This window comes from Vulpes lagopus, chromosome 7 (genome assembly GCF_018345385.1).
Source record: "Vulpes lagopus strain Blue_001 chromosome 7, ASM1834538v1, whole genome shotgun sequence".
In the NCBI taxonomy this organism is placed as follows: Eukaryota; Metazoa; Chordata; class Mammalia; order Carnivora; family Canidae; genus Vulpes; species Vulpes lagopus.
This window is the reverse complement of record NC_054830.1, coordinates 5759283-5774134: the sequence shown is the minus strand read 5'-3', so window position 1 is coordinate 5774134 and position 14852 is coordinate 5759283. Positions and strand designations below refer to the sequence as shown.

The following is a 14852-nucleotide window of genomic DNA, read 5'->3' as shown; positions in this document are numbered from 1 at the left end:
CTGGGGCGCCCAGTGACATCTCTACCTGGGTTTTCCTTTCTTGGTGGCCCTGATGCGGTGCCTGCCAAGGCTCCTTGGCCACCTCTGACCTCCCTCCGTGGCCTCACCACCCGCCCCTCACTCCACTTTCCTCCCGAGTGTGGATGTTACTGGCCTCGTGGTATTTTACTGTGGCCAAGTGCTAAGCTCGACCTTCTCTCCTTCCACTGCCTGCCTCCGTTTCTAGGCTTGGTTACCACCGCTAGGGGATTCCCACGTTTCCCTCCTACGAGCTCTACATCCAAGGGTCTGGGCCCATCCTTGGCATAGCCGTGGACGGCTCAGATCGAGGAGCTCCGCCCTGAGCTCCTGGTCTCCCTGTGGCTCAGGCACAGAATCAGCTTCCCCTACCCCACCTCATACCTAATGGCCTCTTTGGTCTCAAGCTTCTCTCCACCCCCATGACCCCCCACCCCCATTCCCCCAGTCTAGGCCAACGACCTGCCCCTCTCCCTCCCCTTCCCACCACAAGCCAATCCCTCACAGCCCACATGGCCTGCTCAGGGCACAAATCTGATTACATCCCATGATGCTTAAAATCCCTTAATAGTTTAGAGCCCGCTAATGGCTTCCCAGAGCTTAGGCCTAACGACCACGCCCTGGCCCAGGGCTGAGGTCTAGCTCCTGGCTGCTGTCCAGGATGAGGAGTACCTTGCTAAGCTCGCTGACCTGCCTTCCCTTGGAAGGAGGTCAGCACCCTGGCTCAGGAAGAAACAGTCTGGAGAGCAGAGGCTGAGTGTATCCACCTGCTTCTGTGGGGAAGGGCTGGCAAGACTGGGCAGTCGGGGGCCAGGCCAACCAAGAGGCCTCAGGTGGCAGAGACTGGCCTCTGAGTCCAGAACTGGCTCTGCGGGGTGAGGGTGGGGCATGTGTCCTGGCCTGGAGCCCAACAGTCCCACCTCCTGCGCCAGCCAATCTGGGGCTGGGGTGGGGGGGTGCAGGGAACGGGGACTGGGCCCAAGGCCAGAGCACTACAGAGCACACAGTCCCTACAGGCACCTGGACAGCAGGAAGAAGGCTCAGACGGTGACATACAAATACAGGCTGTATTGGAGGATGGGGGGGTAGGGCACAAGGGCCATCAGGGGTCACGTCAGTCCTCTTTCAGGCTCCCGAACACGGCGGCCGGCACACTCTGCTGCTCCAGCCGCACCTCTGGGGGAGGGGGGAGGACACGGTCACTCCAGGAGGAGGTCCTGCCCCGGCCACCTCCGAACCACCCTGCCTGTCCAGCTGGTCCCTTACCGTTGGGCTCCAGGTCCATCTCATCCTCATCCTCATCCTCGCCCAGCTCAATCTCCTCGGGGTTGGCTTGCTGCGCCAGCTCAGCCAGCTCCTCCCGGGAGGCATCGCTCCTGTGGGGGGCAGGTCAGGGATAACGGAGGGGGGTCCCACTGCTCGGCCTTCCTGGCACCTCCCCTCTTGAAGTGCCACCTCACTCCCTCTCCTAGGCTCCTGCTGTGCCCCCTTACCTCACAAACAGGATCTTGCTCTGGGCCCGTGAGGGCTGATCCCGCTCAGCTTCAGCTGCCAGCTGCTCTGCCCGTTGTTCCAGAAGCTTCATGTCATCCATGCCACTCTGCCCGGGGGCCAGGTCCGACACTGGGGTGGGGAACATGCGGGTCAGACACCATAAGTGGGTCCTACCCTCCCTACAGCCCCTGGGCCCACCTTGCTCTGAGTGCCCCAACCTGTGTGAGGACCCAGCCCTCGAGGAGTTCCCAGTCTCCAGTGGGGGAGACAGAGGTGGACCCCAATGCTCCCAGACCGGAAGGTCAGGCTGGGCAGAGGGCAGAGGCCAGGCCTACCGTTAAGGCCTGGCCGGGGTGAGGGGTAGCCTGCAGCTGCTCACCGGTGCCCGTGGCGCTGCCTGACACCTTCAGCATCTGGGAGGCCATGAAATTGACCTGAGTGTTGTATGTGGCCTGCACGCTGCGGCGGATCCGCAGCATCTCCCGGATGGTGTCCTCGTTGCCGTGCCGGACCTCGAAGTCCTTCCACGTTTGCCAGAAAGCGCCAGTGGTCTGTGGAGTGTGAGGGAGCCTGTGCATGAGCTGGCTGGCCTGTGCAGCCTCCCACTGCCCACTCACCAGGTGCTTCCCCTACCCTGGGGTCGCAGATCTGGGAGCAGAAGCTGTAGATGGCACGCGCACGGTCAATCTCGCCAAGCCTGCACTCCATGTCTGCGAACCGCAAGCACATCTCCCGGGCATGCTCGTCTGACAGCACCTGCATGGGGGCGGGGTAGAGGAGGTGGGCGTCAGTGGGGCCTCCACACTCAGGGACTCCAGTACGCCCCGTCTGAGTTCCCTTGCACAGGCACGCTCCGATCCTCTAGCCACCCCCATCTGCCCCCACAGGGCACCTCGATGGCCTTCTGGTAGATGCCGCGGGTGTGGGTAACTCCATAGATCTCAGCTGCACGCTTGATGTAGATGTTGAACATGTCATACTGCTGCGCGGGCTCCACGGCCCTGGTGGCACGCTCATACACGGCCATGGCGTGCCGGGCCAAGCCCCACTCCTCCTCCAGCTGTGCGTACAGCAGGTACAATGCTGTGATGGGAGGAGAGCGGGTCAGAGGCTGGTGCCTGGCCCCAAACGTCCCTCCCCTCACCCGCCCTGCCCGTCTTACTCTTTGCGTATTTGGGAGGGCAGCCGTCCAGCGCCTGTTCAAAGAGGTCCCGTGCTCGCTCCAGCTTGCGGCCCCCATAGCGGGCGATGAATTTGGTCAGGTAGGTGCTCCAGATGTCAGACACGTTGGGCCACTTGAACAATGAGATGCCACGCTCATACGCCTGCCCCGAGAGAGGGAGTTGTGTGTGGGGATGCACAGCAAGAACACCTGGTGCTCAGAGTGCCAGGAGCTTGCCCACTTCTCTCCTGAGCTGACCAAGGTGGCCTCTTTCCTACTCACCCTTCCCTATAATCACAGCACAGTCAAAAGCGTCTATATGCCTCCCTTAGGCTCCCGGTGACAGGGCAGGACGAGGACTTACCAACACCAGGAGGTGATGTTATGGGCAAAAGAGGTGGGAGTCCGGAGTTGGGGAGGGGTGGAGGAGAGGGGACCCTCAGCTCTGCAGATACTGGAGCCCAGAGCCCTGTGAGGAGGCTCACATGCCAGGGCCAAGAGGCACGGCCTGCATTACTCAGGCAAGAGGTGGCACGTGTGTATGCTGCGTACAACCTCGCCATCTGTATCCGTATCACACGTCACCAAAGCTGCCCAAGCAGCGAGGGCCTCACAACATGTGCATGTGCACAGACCTGCAACCCACAGCCTGAGTGGCAGAGCAGGGGCAGCCTGCACATACCCACACCAGCCCCCCCTCCCCCATACACACAGAAGCTAGACTCAGGCTTCTACGCCATTGAAGCCATAACCTCAGGACCTCAGAATGGAATTGTACGTAGAGATGAGGTCTTCAAAAAGGAAATGAAGGTGGAGGCCCTGGGTGGTTCAGTCTGTCAAGCATCTGCCTTTGGCTCAGAGGTCATGATCCCAGGGTCCTGGGATGGAGCCCCCTTTGGGCTCTCTGCTCAGTGGGGAACCTGCTTCTCCCTCTGCCTGCCCTGCCTATGTGCACTCTCTCAAATAAATAAACTCCTCTATAAAAAATAGAATAAAAAGGAAATGAAAGTGAGCTCATTACAATGGACCCTAACCCAACGACTGGAGTCATTATGAGGAGAGTAACACACACACGCGCGCGCGAGGATGACGGTGGGAAGACAAGGGGAGAAGACGGCCATCGGCACACCAAGAAGAGGTGCCTCAGGAAAAACCAGCCCCGCCAACCCCATGATCTACTTCCAATCTCCAGGACTAAGACAACGTGTCTACATTGTTGAGGCTCCCTGATCTGTGACACTTCTTCAGGGTACCCAGAGCACACTAACACAGCGACTGCGGCACTAAACACGAGACTCTGCTGTCTGGGATCTCAGGATCAGCCCCCCTCACCTTGAAGCTCTCCTCGAAGTACTTATGCTCCTCCAGGAACATGGCATAGTTGATGACGATCTGGGGTGTGGCGATGCGTAGGTCCAGGATGCGGTCGTATACAGCCTTGGTGGACTGTGGGGCAGGGGTGGGTCGGAGTATGTCCTGGGCAGAGTCTGCAGCCCCATCCTACCCCCTGCCATAGGCCCTTGGCCATGCAGCTCACCTGGAAGGTGCCTAGGCTCTCCTCCAGGTCGGCGAGCATCGACCACACCTTCAGTGACTTGTACACACGGTTTTGCACAGGCTCCGAGCCATCGAAGTACTCGGCTCGTCGGGCGGGCAGTGCAGTGGCCTTCTGTGGGGAGTCGGCAGCGGAGGGAGAGCGCTCAGGGACTCCCGGGCCTGGCCAGCCACACAGCACAGTGCACACACACCCCCCACCCTGCCCCAAACCCGGGCTGTGTTTACCCGCAGCAACCGCAAGGCCTGATCGTAGTTTTCGTGCCGGAGCTCCAGCTCGCCACACTCACACCACACGCTGGCCAGGTCATCCACCTGTTTGAAGCTCACCTTGGTGGCCTTCTCCAGGATGATGCGGGCCTACCGAGTGGAGAGAGGGCAGGCTAAGACCCTGCCTGCCTGCCCCTCCTCTGGCCAAGGACGCATCTGTGCTCTCGAACAGACACACACACACACACACGCACACAAATGCACAAATGGCACAGCACTTACATCGTCCAGCTGCCCATTGTCTTCATAAAACTTGGCAAATGCGACCCACAGTGTGTGGGGCTTGCCTGTAGCCTTGAAAGGGTCCACCGTCTGCACAGCCTCTGTGTATGTGTTGATGATCTGGGTGGGAGGAACAGAGTCAGGCTGGGCAACCGGGGCCCTGACAGATGGAGGGGGGAGGGTTGCACGGCTGAAGGGGTGGGGCCATCACACACCTCCCGGGGGCGCCCCTGGTGCAGGGCCACACGCTTGTGCCACTCGTGTACGTGGTGCGGGTTCTGGCGCAGCAAGACGCTGTTGAGGAGCAGGGGCCGCCGGCCAATGAGCTGCTCGAAGCGGGCCAGGCGCAGCTCCAGGTCCACATCATCTGGGCTCCGAGACGGGGGCCGGGGAGCAGAAGTGAGGGCCTTGGCACACAGCCACCTCTGCCCCTCCGCCCTCTCTAACCCCCACTGAGTGCTCTGGCCTTTGCAGAATCACCCCACTGGACACCTGAGGCCAGAGGTGTACCCCCAGTCCTAGTTACTCACTGAGGTTCCACCGGCACTGGCCACTCGGCCGGCCTTCCTCCCTGCTGGCCCCCAAGTGACCTGGAGACATGCCTCTCCCCTGCCCCAGCCACTCAGGACCCTCTGTACCCTGCCAGCCTGCCTGGTCTTCTCTCCTCACCAGCCCAGGACTGCCCTGGCAGCTCACCTTCCTCCTCACGCCCCAGTTCTGAGGCTGTCTCCATCTTGGCTGCAATCATGCTCTCCTCAAACTGGGCATAGCTGTCGAACACCTGGGTGAAGTCCCGCACGGTCATCACGGTCCGGATGGCCTCCTCATACACATCTCGAGCCTGTGGGCACAGGAAGAGTGAAAGAAACGTGCTGGCAGGAGGAGGCACACATGCCCACCTGCCGAAACACAGGGAACCTAACAGCACCACCCCGGCAGCAGTCCAGACCTGGGGTCACCCAGCTCCATCACGCTCTGATCAGTGACACTCAGCAGAGCCATGACTGGAGCCATTCCCTGCCCTGGCCCCGCTGCAGTGATCTGGGACCCCAGCTCCTCCCCAGTAAACTGACAGTGACAGTCCCTTGCAGAGAGTGAATGAGGCTCAAGGGAAATGCAAGGTGCCTGACACCCAGTTAAGACTCATGAGGTGACCAACCCCAAGCACCTACAGGTGCACCCTGCAGGGACCCTAACCTCAGCTCAGCCATGGAGGACTCCACAGGTGCTGTGGAGCACCCCTCCTGCCTGCCAGACGCCACTTTTGAAGCTCATATTCTCCTAGTCACTCCCCGCCTAAGCCTGGGCCCCATCTTTCCACCCATCCCTGGCTGGTCATGCCCCACTGCTCCCCATCTGGCCACTGGCTCTAGCAGTCTCCTGGCTGGTCTCTGGCCACGAGCCTCAGCCTGTGGTGGCTCCAGGGTACAAAATGCATAGCTGGTCCTGCCTCTGTCCCGTCACACTGGCTGGCAGATCCCCTCAGCAGGCACAGCCAGGCCCTCCTTGGCCTTCACCAGCCCCCTCTCTACTCCAGCTCTATTCCCTTCTGCTCCCACTTCCCCAAGGCTCCAGCAGCCCCAGCCAGCCCCTCTGGGGACCTCTTGGAGCCCCAAGCACTCCTCGACCCCCGGGCTTGCCATTACATTGCCCGATGACCAGCAAGCTAACACGGACACTGACAGTAACACTAACAATTCAGGAGTGGCCCTCGTGTCAAGCACCTGCACGGCATCACATTCCTCTAAGGTGAGGGGAACTGTTACTCTCATTTTGCAAGTGAGGACACCCAGGCTTAGCGGGTCCAAGGCCACACAGCCAGGAAGAACTCCGGTCTGGCCAACCTGAGGTGGGCATGCTTGCCAGCAGGGCCGGACCACATCTCTTCACCTTCAGGAAGGCAGGCAGACGTGTGCAGGGCATGCACCTGTGTGCACCAACAGCACGTCTGCATGTGTTGTCTGCTCCCACACTTGTCAACACGTGCCCCCGGAATGCCCTGCACTGGAGGGACCACCCCCCTCCCCTCATCGGCTCCCGTGCCTGCACACCTTCTCGAAGTGGCCACTGCGGATGTAGTAGTCAGCCAGCGAGCACCAGAGCTTGCCTAGCTGGTCAGTGAAGCGAGTGAGGCCTCCGCGGATGATGGCATCCACGTTGAGTGACTGCACCTTGTCTGGGTTCTGGGAGATGAGGTCACAGAGCTCGTGCCACAGCTGCAGAGCCAGGAGGACAGGTCTTAGCCTTGTGCCCTCGCGGGCAAGCCTTCCCGCCCCACCCCCACCTCCCCACGGGCCCACCTGGTAGTTGGACTTGCCGGCCTTGGACACAAAACGCTCATCATTCACCACGGTGGCCAGGCGCTGCGCAGCTTCGTCCAGCCGGTCACTGGATTTGAGGTACTCGATGTACTCCTCTGCACTCTCAGGGCTGAGCTGCGCAGTAACCAGCCCCATTAGCAGTCAGGGGGGCCGAGGAGCCATACCACTACACCCCCTCCCACTCGGCAGCTCTAAGGCAGCCACTCCCGCACTGTCCTGATCAAGATCGAGCCTGGCCAACCCAGCCTTAGCCACACCTGTCCAGCCTGGGTCCCACTGGTCTGGTTTCAGCCCTGCAGGTCCAGCCTAGGCCCCAGCAATCCAGTCTGGGCCCCAATGGTCCAAGCCCAGCCCTGACTGGTCTGGCTTAGACGACAATGTACATTCCAGGCCCTGCTTTTACCACAAGTCCCCCAGCCGGAGAGCACTGTGTTAAGAGTTTCAAAATGTTATGACAGTTGCTACAAGTTTAAGAAAGCTGCACATCACCTGCACCTTGTTTCCACCTGGAAATACTCCCACAGCCATTCGTCTCACATTACCTACCCTCCTGTGGTAGCAGTTTTACTGGTTTAGGTGGTCAGCTCAGGGGCACCTGTCTGTCCAGTTAGACCAAAAGCTTCATGTGGGCAGAGATGGTCTCTGTCGCATTGTCCCACTACCTGTCTCAATACTGGGCTTGCGGCAGATGCTAGCAAATTGTGTGGAGAATAAACAAATCACAGACAAAAGCCTGTCTCAGGAAGCCTTTTCCCCACTTTCTGTCAGGTAACATCCTGCCAGGGGCTAGTGTCTGTCAAGCCAGTTCTGGGGACCTCTTGACGCAAGGAAGCAGCCCATCTGCAGCCCCACCTTGCCCCCCATAAGCTTACTTTGAGAAAGCGCCGATAGCCCCGCACAGCCGTCTCAGGCAGTGGATGTGAGCGGAGGAAGCGCAGGTACAGGGGCCAGATGCGAGAGTGCTGTGTAATGGGCAGCGCCCGGAGGGCACGGTCAAACGTACGGCGGGTGTGTGTGACGCGGCCCTGGTCCATCAGGAATTGGCAATAGTCTAGCCACAGACGTGGCATCTGGAGGTGTGGGGGAGAGGCATGCTGTGAGCTGCTGGCACCATGGCCCAGCCACAAAGACACTGGATGTCCTATGGCCAAGAATGCAGCAAGACCCAGAATCCCCCACAACCCCAGGACTAAGTCAAGCTCAACCGCAAATATGTAACAGCAGCAAGACTCCAATCCCCCAACTTCGTCCATTTCCACGGGGGGGGGGGGGCACCTCCCACTCACCCCCAGCCTCTGCCCTCCCCACCTTATGCATGAACACAAAGGCCCTCTCATGGCAGTTGTTGACATCTTCATAGGCGGGGTCAGTCACACAGCGATGCTTCACCTGTGCCCGACGTGCCTTTAGGTACCGGTACCAGAGTTTGTAGCTGGGGAATGCAGGAGGGGGCAGACAAAGACTGGTCAGCTTTACAGCCCCCTAGAATGCTTTGCCCTGCCCCACAAAGCAACTGTTGGGAGAAGAGGCCTGGGGAAGGATGATAAGTCTCAGCAATGGGCAGGGGAGGGCTGGGACATCAGGGAAAGTGTGCTGACCCGTCAGGGGACAGATGCTTAGTGCCAGAACAACAGCAATCACCTGAGACCTCCTGGCCAGTTCTGTTAGGACAGAATAAGCCGGGGTGAGGGCTGGGGTGGGTGGGGTAGCTGGAATGGTTCCCACCTGCAGGGCAGCAGCTTTAGTGCCCGCTCATACAGCTGATTGAGCCTGGGCTTCGGGGCACCTTGCTTGAACTCAATGTAGCGAAGCCAGCACTTGACGGAGAACTGGTTCCGCATGATTTCCTCCTCATAGGGGAGGTCCTCTTCTTCCTGCAGGAGCCAGGGAATGAGGAGAACAGAGACCTGCCCTCAGAGCATGGTCCCAGGTCCAGGTCCCACTGTTCATCAGAGCCAGGTCAACAGACACCCAGATACTAGGACTCAGGCTTGGATTTTACTCCTTAGAATTCTACTGCCCACGATCTGACCCAGATCATCAGATTCCTCAATCAAGGTTCTAGGCCAGACTTGAAATTGTCACCCAGACACCAAATCAAGCCATCCAGTCTCTAGTCCAAATCACCAGATTCCTTCGACTCCCTGGTCCAATGCCAGGCCTTGCTGGGACCTGGACCCCAAGCTGTAACTCCGCACAACATGCCTCTTCCTGAACACCAGGCCTTTGGCATCTTAGGCTCCCACTAGCCAGAGCGTAGTTCAACTCTGTCCCAGAACTTAACAAATGAGTAAAGAAACCTCATTTGAAATGCAATCAGGAAGCCCCAAAGTGGGAACACTCATGCTCTATCATCTGTCAACTGCAGACCCCAAAGGACGACAGGTACTTTGCATCCCCAACAGAAAGCAGCTTACTTTTCTACCCCAGCAGGAAGATTATCTCCTCGCCTGCCAACAGCCAAGCCAATGAGAAACTGCCTGAACTATCACCTTCTTCTCATAGACTTTCCTTCAAAGGAGCCCTTGCTAGCTCACTCCTTTTTCTGTCAAGTGACATTCCTCTCCTTCGTTCTCCAGACTTGCCTCTGGTTTTACCAAAGCTTGCATATCCCGATTTAAAATTCCTCTGCTGCTCCTGAATAAGCCCGCTTTGCTGGTAAAATTACTAGCAGTTTTATTTTCAGGGTCAACAGAAGCTAAACCTTTATCTCGGGAAAGGCATGGACCAACACCAAGCCTCACCAATACTAAACACCAAAAACCTGGTGAAGAGGCCAGACTTCAACAGTCATACCTCACGGATACCGCAGGTTCGGTTCCAGACCACCACAATAAAGTATCACAATACAACAAGTCAAATGAATTTTTTCCTTTCCTAGCGCATGTAAAAGTTACATTCACACTATACTGTAGTCTATTAAGTGTGCAGTGGCATCATATCTAAAAAACTGACATACCTCGATGAAAAAAATATTTTATTGCTAAAAAATGCTAACCACCACCTGAGCTTTCAATGCATTGTAATCTTTTTGCTGGTGAAGGATCTTGCCTCCATGGTGATGGCTGCTGACTGATCGGAATAGTGGCTGCTTGGGGATGGGGTGGCTGGAGCAATTTAAAAAAAAAAAAAAAAGACAAAATGAAATTTGCCACTTCAATGGAATCTTCCCTTCATGAGTGACTTCTCTGAAGTCATGTGGTTCGGTTTGATAGCATTTTACCCACAGTAGGACTTCTTTCCAAACTGGAATCAATCCTCTCAAACCCTGCTGCCACTTAGTCAAATAAATTTACGTAGTATTTTAAAAGCTTTGTTTCATTTCAATAATCTTCACGGCATCTTCACTGGTAGATTCCATCTCAAGAAACCCCTTTCTTTCCTTATCCATAAGAAGCAACTCCTCCTCCATTCCAATTTTATCATGAGATTATAGCAATACAGTCCCATCTTCAGGCTCCAGTTCTTTAAAAAAAATTTTTTTTAAAGAATTTTATTTATTTGAGAGAGAGAGAGAGAGAGAGAGAGAGAGAGAAGCAGGCTCTCTGCTGAGCAGGGAGCCTGAAGTGGGGCTCAATCCCAGGACCCTGGGATCATGACCTGAGCTGAAAGCAGACGCTTAACCGACTGAGTAGGTTACACTTCTAATTCTGGTTCTCTTGCTGTCTTCACCACGTCTGTGGTTACTTCCTCCAATGAACTCTGGAACCCCTCGAAGTCAGCCATGAGGGTTGGGATCAATTTCTTCCAAAACCATGTTAATGTTGATATTTTTACCTCTTCTCAGGAATCAGAATGTTCTTAATGGTATCTTAAATGGTGAATCCTTCCCAGGAGATTTTTTTTTTTTTTTTTTTTTAATTTATGATAGTCACAGAGAGAGAGAGAGAGAGAGGCAGAGACATAGGCAGAGGGAGAAGCAGGCTCCATGCACCGGGAGCCCGATGTGGGATTCGATCCCGGGTCTCCAGGATCGCGCCCTGGGCCAAAGGCAGGCGCCAAACCGCTGCACCACCCAGGGATCCCCCCAGGAGATTTTCAATTTGCTTTTCCCAGATCGGAGTAATCGCTACCTATGGCTGGCTGCTATAACCTTATAAGATGTATTTATTAAATAATAAGACTTGAAAACTGAAATTACTCTTTGGCCCGTGGACTGCAGAATGGATGTTATGTCAGAAGACAGGAAAACAACATTAATCTCATTGTACATCTCTGCCAGAGCTTGCTGGTGACCAGGTGCGTTGTCAACAAACAGTCATATTTTGAAAGGAACCTTTTTTCCTGAGCAGGTCTCAACACTGGACTCAAAATATCTAGTAAACAGTGTTGTAAGCAGATGGGCCATCCTCCAAGCTTTGTTGTTCCACTTATACAGCACAAAGCAGATTTAGTGTAATTCTTAAGGGCCCTGGGATTTTTAGAATGGTAAATGAGCACTGGCTTCAACTTAAAGTCACCAGCTGCATTCGCCTCTGACAATACAGTCAGCCTGTACTTTGAAGTGCCGAAGCGAGGCACTCACTTCTCTCTGGCTATGAACATCCTAGATGGTATCTTCTTCCAAGAGAAGGCTTTTCCACTTATATTAAAAGTCTGTTTGGGGTGCCTGGGTGGCAGGGTCGGTTAGGCGTTTGATTTTTTTTTTAATTTAATTTTATTTTATTTATTTATTTTTTTATTTATGATAGTCACAGAGAGAGAGAGAGAGGCAGAGAGACATAGGCAGAGGGAGAAGCAGGCTCCATGCCCCGGGAGCCCGACGTGGGATTCGATCCCGGGTCTCCAGGATCGCGCCCTGGGCCAAAGGCAGGCGCCAAACCGCTGCGCCACCCAGGGATCCCTAGGCGTTTGATTCTTGATCTCAAGGTTGTGAGAAATAATTTTTAAAAAAATGTTTTTAAAGTCTGTTTTGTGTAATCACCTTCATTAATTATTTTTTTAAAGATTTTATTTATTTATTCATGAGAGACACAGCGAGAGAGGGAGACACAGGCAGAGGGAGAAGCAGGCTCCATGCAGGGAGCCTGATGTGGGACTCCATCCTGGGTCTCCAGATCATGCCCTGGGCTGAAGGCAGCGCTAAACCACTGAGCCACCCAGGCTGCCCTGCATTAATTATCTTAACTAAATCTTCAATCAGCTTGCTACAGATTCTACATCAGCACTTGCAGTTGCACTTTACGCTTTTGTTATAAAGGTGGCTTCTCTCCTTAAACCTCATGAACTAGCCTTTGTTTGCTTCAAACTCATCTCCTGCAGCTTCCTCACCTCTCTCAGGCTTTGTAGAACCAACGAGTTACCAACTTGCTCTGAGTTAGACTCTGGCTTACAGGGATGTTGTGGCTGGTTTGATCTCCTACCCAGACCACTAAAACTTTCTCTTATAACAGCAATAAGGCTGTTTGTTTCGCATTTTTATCATTCATATCTTCACTGAAGTAGCACTTCTAATTTTCTTCAAGAGCTTTTCCTTTGCATTCACCACTTGGCTGTTTGGTGCAAGAGGCCTAGCTTTCGGCCTATCGCAGCTTGCAACATGCCTTCATTAAGCTTAATCATTTCTAGCTTGTGATTGATTGATTGACTGATTGATTACGGAAAGATGACAGATTTATTTTTTATATTTTTTTTAATAAGTATTTTTTTAAATTTATTTATTCAGAGAGAGAGAGAGACTGAGAGGCAGAGACACAGGCAGAGGGAGAAGCGGGCTCCATGCAGGGAGCCTGAGCGGGACTCGATCCTGGGTCTCCAGGATCAGACCCAGGCTGCAGGCGGCGCTAAACTGCTGCGCCACCGGGGGTGCCCTATTTTTTATTTTTAAAGATTTTATTTATTTATTTACGAGAGACACACAGGGAGAGAGGCAGAGACACAGGCAGAGGGAGAAGCAGGCCCCATGCAGGGAGCCCGATGTGGGACTCGATGATCCTGGGTCTCCAGGATAACACCCTGGGCAAAGGTGGCGTTAAACCACTGAGCCACCCGCGCTGCCCTAGCTTGTGATTTAAAGTGAGACCTGTGGAACTGGAGGGTATTATGCTGAGTGAAGTAAAAGTCAATCGGAGAAGGACAAACAGTGTATGTTCTCATTCATTTGGGGAATATAAATAATAGTGAAAGGGAATATAAGGGAAGGGAGAAGAAATGTGTGGGAAATATCAGAAAGGGAGACAGAACATAAAGACTCCTAACTCTGGGAAACGAACTAGGGGTGGTGGAAGGGGAGGAGGGCGGGGGGTGGGGGTGAATGGGTGACGGGCACTGAGGGGGGCACTTGACGGGATGAGCACTGGGTGTTATTCTGTATGTTGGTAAATTGAACACCAATAAAAAATTAATTTATTTTAAAAAATTTAAAAAAATAAAGTGAGACCTGGGCAGCCTGGGTGGCTCAGCGGTTTAGCACCTCCTTCAGCCCAGGGCGTGATCCTGGAGTCCTGGGATCGAGTCCCGCGTCGGGCTCCCTGCATGGAGCCTGCTTCTTCCTCCGTGTCTCTGCCTCTCTCTCTCTCTCTCTCTCTCTCTCTGTGTGTGTGTGTCTCTCATGAATAAATAAATAAAATCTTAAAAAAAAAATAAAGTGAGAGACGTGTGACTCTTCCCTTCACTTGACCACTTAGAGGCCACTGTAAGGGTACTAATTGGTCTAACTGCAATATTGTTATGTCTGGGGGAGAAGGGAGGCCCAAGGACAGAGGTGGGCAATAACCCAGGAAGCAGTCCTGAATACAGTCCACAACATTTATTAACTTCCCCTTTTATATGGGCGTGGCTCCTGGTGCCCCCAAACCCAAAGTAACAGAAAAGTTTGAAATACTGTGAGAATTACCAAAACGTGCCACAGAGACATGAACTGAGCAAATGCTGTTGGTAAAAGGTGCCAACACACTTGCTTGATGCAGGGCTGCCCAAAATCTCCAATTTGTCAAGAAAGAAAGAAAGAAAGAAAAAGAAAGAAAGAAAGAAAGAAAGAAAGAAAAAACAAAAAGAAAAAAAAACAACCCTGCAATATCTGTGAAACGAAATCCAAGGACATATATGCCTGTGCTGCAGATGCCAAGACACCAAGTCTCGGACTCTTCAAGATCCCACCGGCGATCGCCCGACCGTGGACCGCAGCTCCACATCCGACTCCGGAGCTCTCCTAATCCACACACCGAGCCCTGTACTCCAGAAACGATAACGCTCGGTACCAGACCTAGGCTGTTACTCAAAACATTCAAAGACTTTACCACGGAAACCAGAGCCCTGGCTTTGGGTCACTAGCCTTTACTTCAGACGCAGACCTCTACGAGATTTAGCCTGGCGATCCTCCCCTCTCCCCGCGAGTCCCATCCCGCCCGAGGCCCGGGCCTCCTGGCCCTTAACCTCGACAGCAGCTCTTCACTCGGACCACCTGGACTCCGGCACCAGAACTTTGCTCCTGGCCAGCCTGGTCCGCACGTCCCGCCCTCGGGTGGACACAGTTTTGGTCCAGACACCCCAGGCGGCCAAGCCCCGAACCCGGGAAGCATCCAAGGTCGGTGCCCCCACACCGGCCACCCCCAGCCCCGCCGCGGACTCACGAAAACTAGGTCCGGCCGCTCGGGCCGGGAAAGACGCGCCATCACCACCATTTTCCGGGGACTCCAGGCACGGGCAGGAGTCGCGCTATCATGACGCCTCCCCCTGAAGGCCCGCCCCCCCAGGGCCAGACTTGTTTCCTATTGGTTGAGCCCTTTCCAACCCGCGGACCGCGTTTGTTGACTTTCGCTTAGAAGGGGCCAGGGACCGGAAGCACAGACGAGGCCCCCGAAGATGACGTC

The 14852-nt window shown here is 54.8% G+C and overlaps 1 protein-coding gene across 1 annotated transcript; it reads right to left on the bottom strand.

Annotated features, from left to right (window-relative positions):
• Positions 1–1071: 1071 nt before the first annotated feature.
• Positions 1072–14735, bottom strand: XAB2 (XPA binding protein 2). Its single transcript, XM_041764673.1, has 19 exons — positions 14613–14735; positions 8767–8915; positions 8350–8473; positions 7914–8111; positions 7021–7155; positions 6772–6936; positions 5417–5561; positions 4936–5087; positions 4721–4840; positions 4457–4588; positions 4212–4343; positions 4007–4120; positions 2675–2837; positions 2405–2595; positions 2146–2268; positions 1892–2063; positions 1512–1641; positions 1285–1394; positions 1072–1194 (listed from the first exon to the last, which is right to left on the bottom strand). Exons 1-19 carry the CDS (start codon positions 14661–14663, stop codon positions 1133–1135), a joined length of 2568 nt encoding a protein of 855 aa, XP_041620607.1. The 5' UTR covers positions 14664–14735; the 3' UTR covers positions 1072–1132.
• Between the last annotated feature and the right edge of the window lie 117 nt (positions 14736–14852).

Coding starts and splice junctions, on each gene's coding strand:
- XAB2 (XM_041764673.1), bottom strand. CDS start 14,663: ATGGTGGTGATGGCGCGTCTTTCCCGGCCCGAGCGGCCGGACCTAGTT. Junction 8,474..8,766: donor CTAAAGCTGCTGCCCTGCAG/GTGGGAACCATT, acceptor TGCATTCCCCAG/CTACAAACTCTGGTACCGGT. Junction 6,937..7,020: donor CCGGCAAGTCCAACTACCAG/GTGGGCCCGTGG, acceptor CTGGCTCTGCAG/CTGTGGCACGAGCTCTGTGA.